Source organism: Eurytemora carolleeae, unplaced genomic scaffold, assembly GCF_000591075.1.
Source record: "Eurytemora carolleeae unplaced genomic scaffold, Eaff_2.0 scaffold746, whole genome shotgun sequence".
NCBI lineage: Eukaryota > Metazoa > Arthropoda > Copepoda > Calanoida > Temoridae > Eurytemora > Eurytemora carolleeae.
Window position 1 is genome coordinate 227,137 of NW_019396773.1, and position 14,630 is coordinate 241,766.

The 14,630-nt window shown below is 32.5% G+C and overlaps 1 protein-coding gene and 1 long non-coding RNA gene across 5 annotated transcripts in view; both read right to left on the minus strand.

Annotated features, from left to right (window-relative positions):
- Positions 1 to 152: 152 nt before the first annotated feature.
- The window catches only part of LOC111708523 (endoplasmic reticulum membrane-associated RNA degradation protein), a 20,519-nt gene continuing 6,041 nt past the window's right edge, over positions 153 to 14,630 (minus strand). Inside the window, exons 6-17 of one of the 4 annotated variants that reach the window (XM_023481927.1) lie at positions 14,151 to 14,238; positions 13,507 to 13,641; positions 13,217 to 13,377; positions 7,521 to 7,638; positions 5,127 to 5,176; positions 4,684 to 4,765; positions 4,416 to 4,567; positions 3,739 to 4,137; positions 3,363 to 3,409; positions 2,502 to 2,582; positions 1,240 to 1,349; positions 153 to 304 (exon numbers count right to left, since the gene is read on the minus strand). In XM_023481927.1, coding sequence (XP_023337695.1) covers positions 275 to 304; positions 1,240 to 1,349; positions 2,502 to 2,582; positions 3,363 to 3,409; positions 3,739 to 4,137; positions 4,416 to 4,567; positions 4,684 to 4,765; positions 5,127 to 5,176; positions 7,521 to 7,638; positions 13,217 to 13,377; positions 13,507 to 13,641; positions 14,151 to 14,238 — 1,453 coding nt within the window. In that variant the 3' untranslated portion in view covers positions 153 to 274. Of the gene's footprint in view, positions 305 to 1,239; positions 1,350 to 2,501; positions 2,583 to 3,362; positions 3,410 to 3,738; positions 4,138 to 4,415; positions 4,568 to 4,683; positions 4,766 to 5,126; positions 5,177 to 7,520; positions 7,639 to 12,739; positions 12,858 to 13,216; positions 13,378 to 13,506; positions 13,642 to 14,150; positions 14,239 to 14,630 lie in introns of those variants that run through there. The other 3 variants (XM_023481929.1, XM_023481926.1, XM_023481928.1) reach the window with 3 other exon arrangements.
- Positions 11,039 to 12,551, minus strand: LOC111708525 (uncharacterized). Its single transcript, XR_002766682.1, has 2 exons — positions 12,444 to 12,551; positions 11,039 to 11,537 (listed from the first exon to the last, which is right to left on the minus strand). It is a non-coding gene; the product is annotated as an uncharacterized LOC111708525 (long non-coding RNA).

Sequence of the window (14,630 nt, forward strand, 5' to 3'; positions counted from 1 at the left end):
ATTCACAACGGTCCCCTTTCAAACTTATTGCTGCTCAATAATGAGGAAATAATCGTCATTTTTCTTTCTAGATAGACTGCAATAAAAAATTTTCAATTTTTAGACAGATAAACAGAGATATATTCAATATCCATTATTCGTAAGAAGAGAAATGTTAAAAGGGGGGACATTATGTATTGGGAATCTTAAGTTTTTAAATAGAATAGAAATACAACTGTATTAGACTTGTTCCTTACAAGGTCTAAAAGAGATCATGCTTCTTCAGAATGTACCCCTAATCTGGGGAATTCATTTCAAGGACTTCCTAAAAAAAACATAAAATTGTTTGACTTAACAGGGTCATAATAAAACTTCATATTTTTTATCGTTGATAATGTATAAGAATTGAATCAATGTGGATTAAATCAATGAATCCTTTTCTACCATAGCAATTTTATAAAGCTTTACTAAAAGATCCAAAATGAATAATTTCAATTTTTACTGTTTAAGGCTTAATAATAAATTTAGGCGCTGGAAAAAATGGAGTTTAATAACAAGTGCGCAGTGGAGGTTTAGCCCAGGGGGGTGCACTTTTTCCGCACGTAAGCAAGTCAAATGTTTTTTTTTGTGCAGCATCCCCCTAACGGTTGATGCCCCCTAAAAAACCGGTATTAAGAAAAAATAAAGTTTAAAATCTTTATCAATCTACCTGAAAGCTGACTATTAGTCATCTGACTATAATTACCAATCATTTTAAATGAAACCCCGAGAAAAAAATATTGTAAATAAGTTTATGGTACAAGAAAGAATTTGAGAAATTATCATAAAAGGGACAAATTGTGACATTGTCGATTGATAAAGAAAAGTAGGGGGGTGCATGTCTAAGGGGGGCACAGGGGTACCATCCCCCTCCCCCTCCACTACGCGCCTGTTTAACAATACAACAATTCAGAACCGGAAAGAGCGAGTGCTAATTGCTAGTGGTGCATGTGACAAAAATTCTCGAGTTTCTCTTTTGAGGTCTAAATATTTGAGTACATTTTGATTTAAGAAATTTAAAACCAAAAAACATAATTTAACCAAATAATATCGCGTAAAATATTGGTACTTGGTAGCTATAAAATTGTGAAACCAGGTTTACGTTGCCGGATTTATTTCGATACTTTGTTTTAAGTTTCGGACTCAGATGTATTTTTAATAATCAATTCCCTTACTCAGTACTTTAATATTAATATAGAACGCACATTAACATATTTGAACCTGAATCTGTATGATGTGTACAAGGACGACCTCCCATTTATTCTTCTCCAGTGAGGTCAAGGAGGCCAGATTCTGGAGGTTCGTCAGAAGACTCTTTAACCTCTTTAAATCTACATATAAATAAAGTTGTGATCTCCGTTTGTTTGTCTATTTGTCCGATCATAACTCAGGAACCCCTGGAATATTTCGCCTCAAATTTTGATTGGGAAACTCGGGAATGTTCTTTGTTTGGATTTTAAGATTCTAAGTTGAATGGGTCAACTTTTATAGAAAAAAAGCTAAAATCGTAATTTACGACAAAGCGCGAGGGCAACACTGGGTTCCCAAGCTAGTATACAATAAGACGACCTTTCTTATAAAATAGATAAATTTGGCTTGTTAATTTAACGATTTGCTATAATCTTCTGTTATCTCAAAGAAATTAAACTCCAAATTTAAAAGGGGAGAAATATGCTAATTCTATAATTTATTCAAAATTTACGATAGGCTTGAAGAATGAAGATATATCTTCAAGATAACCAAACAGAAAGTGAACGCTATGTGTCCTGTAGGCTCAGTACGATAAATATATAATTACACTTCATAATGAAAATTGAATTCATTATATTGATTTTTTCAAGCTTTATAACCCTCAATAAATCTAAATTAATAAACTATGAAGGGAATTTATTACACCCAATATTTCTTGTTTTAGTGCAATAAAATGACTGCATCGCCCTACAATGTTCGGTATGAAAATGTACATTTTGATCTCAATCAAACTAGAAAAAGTAGAAATCCCGAGAAAAACTTTTCCGCACTTTATAATATCCATTACGATGACATAAATGTATGTTGATTTCATTTTTAATCACATAGTGGTTCATAAATTGTGAACCCAGCGCTGCCCAGGTTACTCTAAGTTACTCGCGCCGTTTACCCGCATTTTGTCGATTTTACCAGGAAACTAAATTTTCGCTTTAAAAGTCTACCCACTCCATTTGGAATCTCAAAACCAAGCGAAGAACATTTCAGTAGTTCTCCCGAGTTTCCCAATCAAAGTTGGAGTCAAATCTTATGATCAGACAAACATACAGAAATTATAACTTTCTTGATACAGATATCGCCATTGCATTGAACTTGCAGATTTGTAATTTCTAAAAAAGTGCCATGAACATTTTTTGTACAGTTATCCCATTTTTATGGCAATTTATTTAAGCTAATTATTTGAAAGGGGGAGGGGAAGGGGTAAATGGTGTTTTGTAAAATGGGATTATACTTACATAGTTTATGACTTGTTGAGTTCAGGTTTCTAAGTAAGAGATGGATAAACTGCAGTGTAGAGAAGAGGACCTGGATCAAACCTTGGGATCAAGGAACAATTAAATTCCATCTTTTATGAAATATTTTCAAATTAATCTCGATATCCAATGTGGGCACTTTAAAATTTTAGGATAAATGCTTTATTGAGTGACCCTCTATTAAAGTGATTCCTGGAGGGTATGACCACTACAAGGTATCGAAAAGGAATTGAACTAATCCGTAGGTCTACATAAGATGAAGATCAAAGCTTGATCCATTGATTTATAAAGTTCTAATTTCTAGATAGTTGAAGTGCACTTTCTATGTATTGCAATTAATCTTTAAATTATGTTATTTTGATAAATATCATATTTTAACTAAAAACCTTTTAAAATACCAGAAATACAGGGAAGAAGTCTATAAAAGGCTAGAATATGCAATATTTTTACAGTGGGTACGTTGAGTACAACTTGAGCACATGACAATATCTATCGATGATGCTTTTCAGCTCGATGGGATTTACAACTCCCTAATAAAATGACTAAATTCCAAAAAATTGATTTTAAAAAGAATTGACATACGCTGGACTGAACACACATTTCAGCAGAACGGACTTAAGGTATACAAGTTTACAAAATGTTTACAATAACTGCATCTCGGAATTTTATTTCACATCAAGGGATTGCATTTGAATTTTATTTCACATCAAGGGATTGCATTTGAATTTTATTTCACATCAAGGGATTGCATTTGAATTCTATTTCACATCAAGGGATTGCATTTGAATTTTATTCTACATCAAGGGATTTCATATGAATAATACGGAATGTTATTGACCCTGCCTGGGAACGTCTCCATCATCCTGCCGTAGGTTGCTCGCTGCCGGGATCTTAGACAGTTACACAAAATATTTCTTTGTATAGATTATACATTCCAAAGAATGTATAGACACAAAATATATTTTTTTTCGACGTAAAAAAACTTTAGTTTTCTCAAGCTTTAAAAATAATAAAAATGATATCATTATTCGGTTTCTGAGAGATTAGAATACTTGTATGAATATATTAAAGAATTTAAAAATCCAAAATCCCGTGGCAGACCTTTGATCTCTATCATAAATGATATCATTCGTCGGCTTATATAGGCTGTATATATTTTATGATTTTATGAAGTTTAAACATTTGCAAAAAATTAAATAAATTTAGTTATTTTGCAAACCTCATTTTTTTGGCCAGAAAATCTACTGATTTGTACTGCAGTGTGACAGCAGCGTTATTAGATGTTAAAGTAGCTGCATCAACAACTAAACCAACAGATGTCACCAGTTCTATTTCATCACGTGGTCTATGCAAAATGGCGGGTTTTAGCGCGAGAAGACATTTCGAAAAATCCGCAAAATTTTCTTCCTTAAAACTTTCTTCAAGTGAAAATGTAGAATCGGTCGAAACTTTGTTGTCACAAGTTAGAGACTTGTATGTTATCTTGTGTGATTTAAATATTCGGAAGAGTGTTGCTACCAATCGGTTGGATGTGTCAAGATTTTGGATCAAAATTGGATGAAAAAGGGATCTGTAGTGGAGAAATTTGGTCCATTTACTAGAAGTTGTTTTTTTCAATCTAGAAAAAAATAAATTAAGTTATAAACTTATAAATGTCACAATTTCAATTGTTAAATGATGGTTAAAAGATAAAAATTAAGAATAAATTTAATAAAGCGAAAGCATTTCAAATGGACAGAACTGGAAACAAAAAAACTTAATAATTTATCAAAGAGATTAGTCAAAAAGAAAACCAATAGATTAATTGAACCGATCTTAACAAGTTCCGTCTTTAATTGTAAAATATCATTAAATTATCAAAAAACAACAGAATTGGTTTAAAATTAAAAGTGTTACCCATTCTCTTGGTCTATATGAAGAACATTAAGGATAAGATGTAAAACTATGGAACATGCTTCATCGATTGATTTACCAGAGCAAGGCGGGCTAGGTAGGTCAACTTCTCCATGACTAATCCTGTCCCGTAAACGAGGGCCTTCTGGTAATACCTGGAGAAACAATAATTAAACCCTAAAACTCTGGCTTTCTAAATTTCAATCCGGAAGTTTAACCATTTGTTCCCATTGGCCCAAAATAATAAGGAAAGGCGTTTCCGAAAACTTACAAATAAATCCATGAAAAGTTCCATAATCCCAGATCCTAGATGTTCTATCAGAAGATTTCTTTTTCCATCCTCCATGTTGGGGCTGAAAAAATAATAAAAAGTTTGAAATCTAAGATAAAAGATAAATAAATAAGTTCATCGCAAGTTTCAGGAATATTATCTATTGCCCCTTATATATATATTATATATTATATATATATATATTATTGTAGATATAGGCTTCTTGACAAAAAAATCACCTTCCCTGAAAGAATAAGCTAAAAATCTGAGGATTTACATCGAAATATAACATATTATTGTGAAATTGGTAAAATGCGAATGAAAAACATTAAAAAATAGTAGAAAACAGTAAAATGTGAAGGAAAACTAAAAAAGTTGGGTATACATAAAACAGTGGGGAACCGAAAATGTTGGGAACCATCAAAATTTCCCCTTTTTTTTACCTAAACATTTCAGTAAACTTTGTATAAAGTTCTGTTGCTTCAGCTGTGATCTAAAACATAAAATAAGTCAATGCAAACTTCAGAAAAAAACTCCTTAGTTTAATCAGAGTCGGCTTGTTCATGTAATACATTTTTATAGTTTTGTTACTCTACACCTATTTGAGCATGTTAAAATCTTATCTTGTATATAAGATTTGTTAAAGAATTGTTTAGTGCAGTGTATTGTCCAGGCTACCGAGCTCAACACCAAGTAAGATTTCTTCATATTCAACCTTTAAAACATTAACACCAAAACACTTATGAGGCCAATTTGTTATCCTGCTTTACAATTTCCTTTCGAAAAATATTTAATTCTGACAATTTACTCTATATTTTTTCTTAAAAAACAACAATTAAAAATAATCTATTTCAAAGAGAATATGAGAGATATTTTGAGTGTTCTTGATTAGTTAAGATTTTTTTTCTCTTAATCTTATCAAGACTTTGATATTCTGCCTTCAGCTAATTCTTATGATTACTTTTTACTCCCCAGGAAAGTGTGAAACCTGGAAATGGCTACTTGGAACCAAGGACAAAACTTTAAAGAAGGATATCCTGGAGTTATAGTACAACAGGAAATTAGAGATAATGGACGAAAAAAACTTCTAATAATCGGAAAAACAGGTTCAGGAAAAAGTAGTCTCTGTAATGTCATAACTGGATATGATCATGATGCTGATATATTCCCAGTTACCTCTGATGCTGAGTCATGTACACAGAGAACCAAGTTTGCAGATGTGAACTTCAATGGAGACAAGACTTATCCAATCTCTCTAATTGATACAATTGGATTTGACGATGCAACTAAGAATGATGATGCAGCCATTATTGCTGAGCTTGTCAGTAAACTGAATAATGACTGTGATCATGTAAATTTATTTGCAATAGCAGTCAATGGCCAGAACCCAAGATTGGATGGTTCTCTGGTAGCGATCATCAGAATATTTGAGGGAATGTTTACCTCAGAGTTCTGGAAACAAGTGGTAATAATATTTACCAGGGTCCAGCAAGATGTTAAAGCAAAGACTAGAAGAGAACAGAAGAACAAGAAGAGTGATGATGATTTAGCAGTTGATTACATGAAAGTTGTAGAGAAGCAGTTTCCCAATGGTAAAGGACTACAATATCTTTACTTGGATGCATGTTATGATAAGAATGATGATGATGAGAACAGTGCATTTGTCAATGCTCTTGGCACACTTAGACAGTTGTTAGAAGATAATACTGGCCTAACAACAGCTTCTATCAGGCTAGTTGAAACCCAGAATGAGACTTTGAAAAGACAGATAAAGGAACATGAGAAGGCACGAAAAGAAGCGGAAAATGAATTTCAAGAAGCAGTAAAAAACATTGGAAGAAGAGCCCAAGATGACATAGAGAAGTTGAAGGCTGAAATGCAAAGAAGTACAGAGGAGCATAATGCAAAGACCGATGAAGAAAGAAGGAAAACTGAGAAAATGTATCAACAGCAGATTCAAGATTTGAAAAAAGCTGAAGAGGAAAAAGTTGAAGAGGGAAGAAGAGAGCTAGAAGCTTTGAAGAAGGCCCATGAAGACAAAGGACTTCCTACTACTACACTTCTGGAATCATTAGGCAATGCTGTTAAAATGATTTTACCTGCTGTTGCCACAATTATAGAGGCTGTAACCANTGCTGAAGGTTTAAGAATCTTTCAATCTGTGATTTGTGATTCATATTTTATACTTTCAAATGAGAAATCTATCTAATTAAAGATTTTTGCTTAATCGATATAAATCCCTAAATCCATTAGTGAAAACAGAAACTAAAAATTGCTTTAAAACTGATTTGAACAACTGATTTATATTAAATATTTTTACACAATTATCCAATCATCATTTGAACCTTTATTGTAATTAAATAATAATAATGAATTTGGTCTCATTGTTTTTGACATAAAAAAAGAAAATCTAAAATTTCATCAATTATTAAACTATATAGATTTATAATGACTACAATAGTTATGACCTAACCTAAACTGGGTAAACAACTAATAAACAAATTTAGTTAGGTGAACACAATAAAAAGAGTAAAAAATAACATATAGCAAAAAAAGAGAACTTTGAAACTCTTTGGGTTTGAAGAAAATCTAGTAATTTCTACTGTACAAAATAAAAATTAAATCAAGGGTAATTTCAAATCTAACCTAAACCCGGTTTTTAAAATATTAGTTGTGTAAAAGCTAGCATTCGTTGTTTAGAATACTTTTAAGTTTTTTAACTAACAATTAAGGAGACAATCTCTTCCTTAAAAACTGCAAAGTCTAGCTGAGGAACTCAAATTATTCTAGTGAAAAAATTCTTTTAGACTTATAAATAGAATCTTAAAATCTCATACCAGTCTGATAGTACAGCTGTTAACTGCAACAAATTTACTCCTAAGAATTGATTCTAAAAGAGGAAGAGCAAACAGTAAACATCTTAACATCCTTCTCTCATGAAAGCTCTCCAGGATACTAAAGTGAATGGTCATTAATGTTGTACGGAGACAATGGATGAACTATGCATATGTATATTAGGGGTGAAATGGGGCTATTGTCTTTTTAATAACACTGTAAACACAAATCGGGAAAACTACAGAAACTTGTTCCGATATTCGCGGAAAAAATTTATTTGTGCGTGAATATAGGAACCAGATTCCGATATTTCATGGAATCATTTTCCAAAATTTAAGGAAAAGAGTTTCTTGAAATCCAGAACCTGATTCCGTCTCAATTATTCAAATAGAATTCAAATATAATTTAATTCTTAAAATATCAGAATTGAATTCCGATCCTAATTTTTAAGTCTTAAAATATCAGAACTGAATTCCGGTCATAATTTTTAATTCTTAAAATATCGGAATTGAATTCCGATTTTAAAGGAACTCTTTTATTATCTTCAGAAATCTAAATTCCCATTTTCCAGTTCAGGGGCGGGTCCATTTCAGGGTCCTGGATCCTTTCCAGTTTGAGTCCAGTCCAGGGTCCTGGACCCTATCTATGCCAGTCCACAGTCCAGTTCAGCTTCCAGTACACGGTCCCGTCAATGCCAGGGTTCTGGATTCTTTCCAGTCCAGGATCCTGGATCCTGTGCAGTCCAGGGTACGCTTCAGTCCAGTATCCAGGATCCTATCCAGTCCAGGATCTAGTCCAGTCCAGGTTCAGGATGAGCACTGCCGCCCCCCCCCCTTTGCCCAAGTTATCCCATGTATTTTTTTATTTAATTGATTGACTCTTTTTCTCCCTACAAATTTTTTACTACAAATTAAATCAGCAGGTTCGTTTTTATTCAAACTTAAAATTTTCTTAAAAATAAATTAAAATAAATATTCTGGATTTTCTTTTAGAAACCATCTAGGTCGACCAGGTTGGCACAGCCTCGGGGGAAACATCTAAATATAAAAAGTTGTGCCATAAAAACAGTTTTTAAATCTGGCGCTTTAGATTTTAGATGACAAACTTCAGCAAAGTGCAGTGGAATAAAGGATAACAAGATAAGAATCGGTTTATTTCAAATATTTGGTTTTCTAGCTCATTAGTTTCGTAGAGACATATAGCTTTTTTCCCCAAACCTGAGATGGAATTTAAAGAATTTGAGCCGCGGTTTAAATCTGCCAAAACCCGGTTTAGATTAGGCGTTGGCTTAAATCTTAAAACATTTGATACAATTTTACGTGGAACCAACCATATTTAGGCAGCGGCTTAAATTTAAACCGCCACTCAAATTCTTTAAATTCGGCCACTGTTTAATTAAATAAAAAAAGATAGGAATCGTGGTTAAAAATTCAGTTATTAGTAACGGTAAACACAGTTCTATACCATGACAGAGAAAAGGTAAAAACTACAAGTTTGTAGAAACTGTAACGCCGTTTAATTAAATAAAAAGAAGATAGAAATTCAGAGCTGGGAACTCTTGAATAGTAGATATCGGAATTAATGCTTGATCTACTCTTTTTCTTAATCTCAAGATTAAATAATGCTTGTTCTCCTCTTGTTAATAAAAACGATGTGCCTGAGTTTAAACTGTTTTGTTTTTGCACTGAAATTCTTGTAAGTTTTAAATCTATTTGGCCAATTTTTTCCACTTTCTTTGTTGGCAAAATTTGGAATTATTTCAAAATTTTTGTCTGATTATAGGTGGCCAGGGTTGGATTATTTACTTTCTATGTTCATCAAGATCGTTTTTAGCCAGAGTTGTTTTAATTTTATCTTGGCGGTACAAGAAAAGTTAATGAACTAGGTCAAATGATCTAATTTAACTCAAATTTCATTCTTTTGCAATATGACACGGACTTCAGGAGAAGTTATCAAAATTTAAACTTATGAAAATCTGACTGATTTTAGAGTAAATGTTAAGCTCTGTTAGAATATATCTTACAGGCCGGAGATGTTAAACTACAGTAATTTCGGAAACTTTTTATAATGAAAGATTACATGGTAAGATCAAAACTAAAAAGAAAAATGTTGAGAAAAAAACAATCCTTTTTTGTCTTGCGTTTTCTAAGTCGTGAATACCCTTGGTAGTATGATTTTATACCCTAATTTACCAAGAAAAATTATGAATGAATAATCATCACAGATCCAAAAATTTTGTCTTAGCAGAAAGCCTTAGACCAAAAGCTTACTTAATTAAAAAAATACAAAAATAAAATGTTAAAATAAACCCAGGAAATTTTTTACTTAAACTCAAAAATTTTTGTTATATAAAAAGTATGAGGTCTGGAAAGGGAAAATTTAAAGTATTTTGGACACCCTGTATGACGTAAGTAGATCTACAAAACGAAAAAGAGAACTTATATAAAATTTTGATCCTTGGGATTTGGCAGGATGGCCCAGAAGGTAACAGCTGGCTGCTAGGATCGATCAGAGTGGTCTTGCGAAAGTTTATACCCAGAAATTGGAATTCTTGTGCCCAATTACCTATAAATTGACATACACCATGCAAAATCTGTTGTAAGATCACCCATAACGTAACGGTCAGAGTGGTCAAAAGATTTTTTAACTTAAGAAATGGAATTTTCGTGCCCAATTACCTATAAATTAATATACGGCATGTAAAACTTATAGTAATGTGAGATCTGGCTACTAGCGCACTGGTCAGAATGCTTCAAAGTAAATTTTGACCTCAGAAACGAATTCCATATCCCAATTTACCTGTAGTTTGATATATTGCATGGTACTTTTGTTTCGAATTAGGCCAAACTGGATTTAAAATATATTTATTTATATTTATTCTTAATTGCGCGCGCGCACGGGGACTTGAGACTCTAGGGTGCAAAATGTTAAGGAATTTTTTGTTTGATCGCGTCCTGATGCAATTTCAAATCATTTATTGGTGTTAAACAAGTGAAAACGTGAAAAAAATTCGTATTTTTAAACAAAAAACGCGCGCACGCACATTTGTTCCGATCTATTTGAAATTGCATTTTGCAGTTACAATACATATTAGTTAGTTTGCATGCAAAAAAAACCAGGGTCCTACGACAATGCTAAGTTATGTTTAACCACTGTTTAAATTTTCCGGAGAGTAATAAGACTTATGCCCCACCCCNTATCAGTATTGTGACAATAATCCCAGATCATCCTTAACCCTCTTTTTTACCTCAACAGTTAAAAATATTAAGAATAATATTTTATAGAAGGAAATATAGAAAAATTCGGTAACCCCGCATTTCTCTATTTACCTGGCTTCAACGTATTTCAAAAAATAGTTAAGAAACTAAAATGCCTCCTTTGTAATCCTTTCATACAAGATTCCCTAGGTTTACCTGACAACAGAAGAATTCCTGTAAAATATATAAGACAGAGAAAGGAAGATAAAGATCAATTAACATAACAGTTCACAAATACGGAAACATAGAACTCTCGGAGTTGATTAGTTTAAGAAAGTTCATTTATTCATAATTCTCAAATTATTGATAGAGAAACTAAAGGAGTTGAATGGACTGCTGACATAATTTAATTATTTGTCTGATTCACAACGGTCCCCTTTCAAACTTATTGTTGCTCAATAATGAGGAAATAATCGTCAATTTTCTTTCTAGATAGACTGCAATAAAAAATTTTCAATTTTTAGACAGAGAAACAGAGATATATTCAATATCCATTATTCGTAAGAAGAGAAATGTTAAAAGGGGGTATATTATGAATCGGGAATCTTAAGTTTTTAAATAGAAGATTGCTTAAAATGGCTTTTTTCATTATCATTATATAATTGATAGCATTGTCATTTCAAGACAAAGGCACATTTAACAACCAGTCTAGTACAGTTATCTAGTGTACAACTGTATTAGACTTGTTCCTTACAAGTTCTAAAAGAGATCATGCTTCTTCAGAGTGTACCCCTAATCTGGGGAATTCATTTCAAGGACTTCCTAAAAAAAACATAAAATTGTTTGACTTAACAGGGTCATAATAAAACTTCATATTTTTTATCGTTGATAATGTATGAGAATTGAATCAATGTGGATTAAATCAATGAACCCTTTTCTACCATAGCAATTTTATTAGGCTTTACTTAAGATCCAAAATGAATAATTTTTATTTTTACTGTTCAAGGCTTCATAATAAATTCAGGCTCTGGGAAAAAAATGGTGTTTAATAACAGGCGCGTAGTGGCGGTTTAGCCCAGGGGGGTGCACTTTTGCCACGCGTAAGCGCGCCGAATTTTTTTTGTGCACCCCCCTAACGGTTGATGCCCCTAAAAAACCGGTATTAAGAAAAAATACAGTTTAAAATTTTTATTAATTTACCTGAAAGATGACTATTAGTCATCTGACCATAATTACAAATCATTTTAAATGAAACCCCGCGAAAAAATATTGTAAATAAGATTAAGGTACAAGAAAGAATTTGAGAAATAATCATAAAATGGACAAATTGTGACATTGTCGATTGATAAGAAAAGTAAGAAAAGTAGGGGGTTCATGTCTAAGGGGGGCACAGGGGTACCATCCCCCCCCTCCACTACGCTCCTGTTTAATAATACAACAATTCAGAACCGGAAATATCGAGTGCTAAAGGTGCATGTGACAAAAATTCTCGAGTCTCCCTTTCGAGGTCTAAATATTTGAGTACATTTTGATTTAAGAAATTTGAAAACCAAAAAACATAATGAAACCAAATAAGATCGCGTAAAATATTGGTACTTGGTACTTGGTCCGATGCCGGGTTTTATTAGATCCTCTGTTTTAAATTTTGGACTCAGATGTATTTTTCATAATCAATCCCCTACTCAGTACTTTAATATTCATATAGATCGTACATTAACATATTTGAACCTGAATCTGTATGATATGTACAAGGACGACCTCCCATTTATTCTTCTCCAGTGAGGTCAAGGAGGCCAGATTCTGGAGGTTCGTCAGAAGACTCTTTAACCTCTTTAAATCTACATATAAATAAAACCCCCCCCAGCGTATCCTGGTTTTCAAGTACCCCAGCAGGGATAGGGTTAACTAACAATTAAGGAGACAATCTCTTCCTTAAAAACTGCGAAGTCTAGCTGAGAAACTGAAATTATTCTAGTGAAAAAAAATTCTTTTAGACTTATAAATAGAATCTTAAAATCTCATACCAGTCTGATAGTACAGCTATTAACTGCAACAAATTTACTCCTAAGAATTGATTCTAAAAGAGGAAGACCAAACAGTAAACATCTTAACATCCTTCTCTCATGAAAGCTCTTCAGGATACTAAAGTGAATGGTCATTAATGTTGTACGGAGACAATGGATGAACTACGCATATGTATATTAGGGGTGAAATAAGGCTATTGTCTTTTTAATAATATTTTCTGACGAGTACAGGGAATTTTGAACATATCAATTTATATTAAAGACAATTGTCGATTACAAGCTTGCCTTCAACTGTGATTTCACATTTTATTCAAGTTTCATAATAAATAGTTTCCGATTTAAACCATAAAAAATAATGTTTTTATAAATGTTAATATTTTTGCTTTACACAGAATCCTAGTAATTTAAATAGGAAATAAAAGCATATTTGCCGACACAAATTATAATTTTATAAAATGTTTATTTAATAAAAAAAACCTGAGTAAAATAAGTTTCTGTCCAGGGTGCAAAGATTCCACCATTGACTCCTCTTCCAGCTCTGTTTGTGTATAAAGAATGAGTTGCGGCAAGGATTCTTGAATATTGTGAATTTTATCAATACTGTTCAAGCTTCGACTATTTATTGTCAAACTCTTGTCCTAAGAAAAAGCAAAAATGAACAAATAAAAAATCGTTTTTAATTTATTAAATGTTTAGTTCTTAAAACGAGTTGTAAATTGTATAATTAAAAAAGGATAACTTGATATTATTTGGTAGAAACATTTTACCTTTATAACTCCTCCAATTGACGCTATTAATGAAACTATGACTGGAGGAAGGTTCGGAGGGATTTCTCCAGGTTGGAGGAAACCGTGCCAGGCCAGATTTCTAACATTCAGGGATAAAGGCGACCCAACTAGAATCTGCAAGAGTAAAATTTCATCAAATGAAAATTTACCAACCAACCAACCCGACTTATAAACATCTTTGATTTAAAAACATAAAGTAAGACCCATAAAACTTTGGAATAAAAAAACGACATTTTAGCAATAACATGTGTATTTGATGTGATGCAAATTATTTAAACAACATAAAGCGCAAACAACATATAGCTCTAGACTAATTCTTCAAACTTTAATTGATAATAATTGAGAGGAGGGGTTGGTGGGAGAGTGGGAAGAAGGGGTAAGATATTTAAGAATTGTTTAAAACACCTATAAAGGCTTCCCTTTAAACCTCTGTACGTTCTTGTTCATCTAAATTATAAAAGTACAAATTTTGACTTTATTTTTTGTTGGTGTTAAATTTAGAAAATTCGGCTGGACCAAATTGGCTGAATTTAAATTCATTTAAAATCATAGTTTAAGACCAAGCGCGGGTAATCGGCGGAAATAACTATGAGGAACCTGAGCAACGCTAATAATATTTTTACCTGAAGTAGTCTGATTAAAGTTTCACCAAGAAATAGTTCTAGTTCTGGCAAACAAACCAAATCCTTCATTAAAGAAGGGATTTGAACCCTGAAACAAGAAAGGATTCTTAAACTCAATCAAGATGAGTAATTATATGCTTTTCAGAGAGAACCAGAAAATTCTGGAATAGCAAAAGGACTTTCACGCTAAAATTATGACTTTAAATAGTTCAGTGAACATTAGACACATCAATTGTGCAGTGTAAACAGACCCATTCAACTTAATAAGAATTTTTATTAATTACGAGTTAAACTATTTGATTTGTAACAACATCAAATACACTCGATTCTTGCTTTACTGTCGTCTTCCTATTCCACAGTTGTTTGGTTGTTATTGTAGTAACTGAAGGTCAAGGGATAGGGTTTGCGCACACTCAAAGATTGTAAATAAAGGTAGAAATTTTCCTGGACATGATAAGAGGACCGGGCTTTTGACGGGGG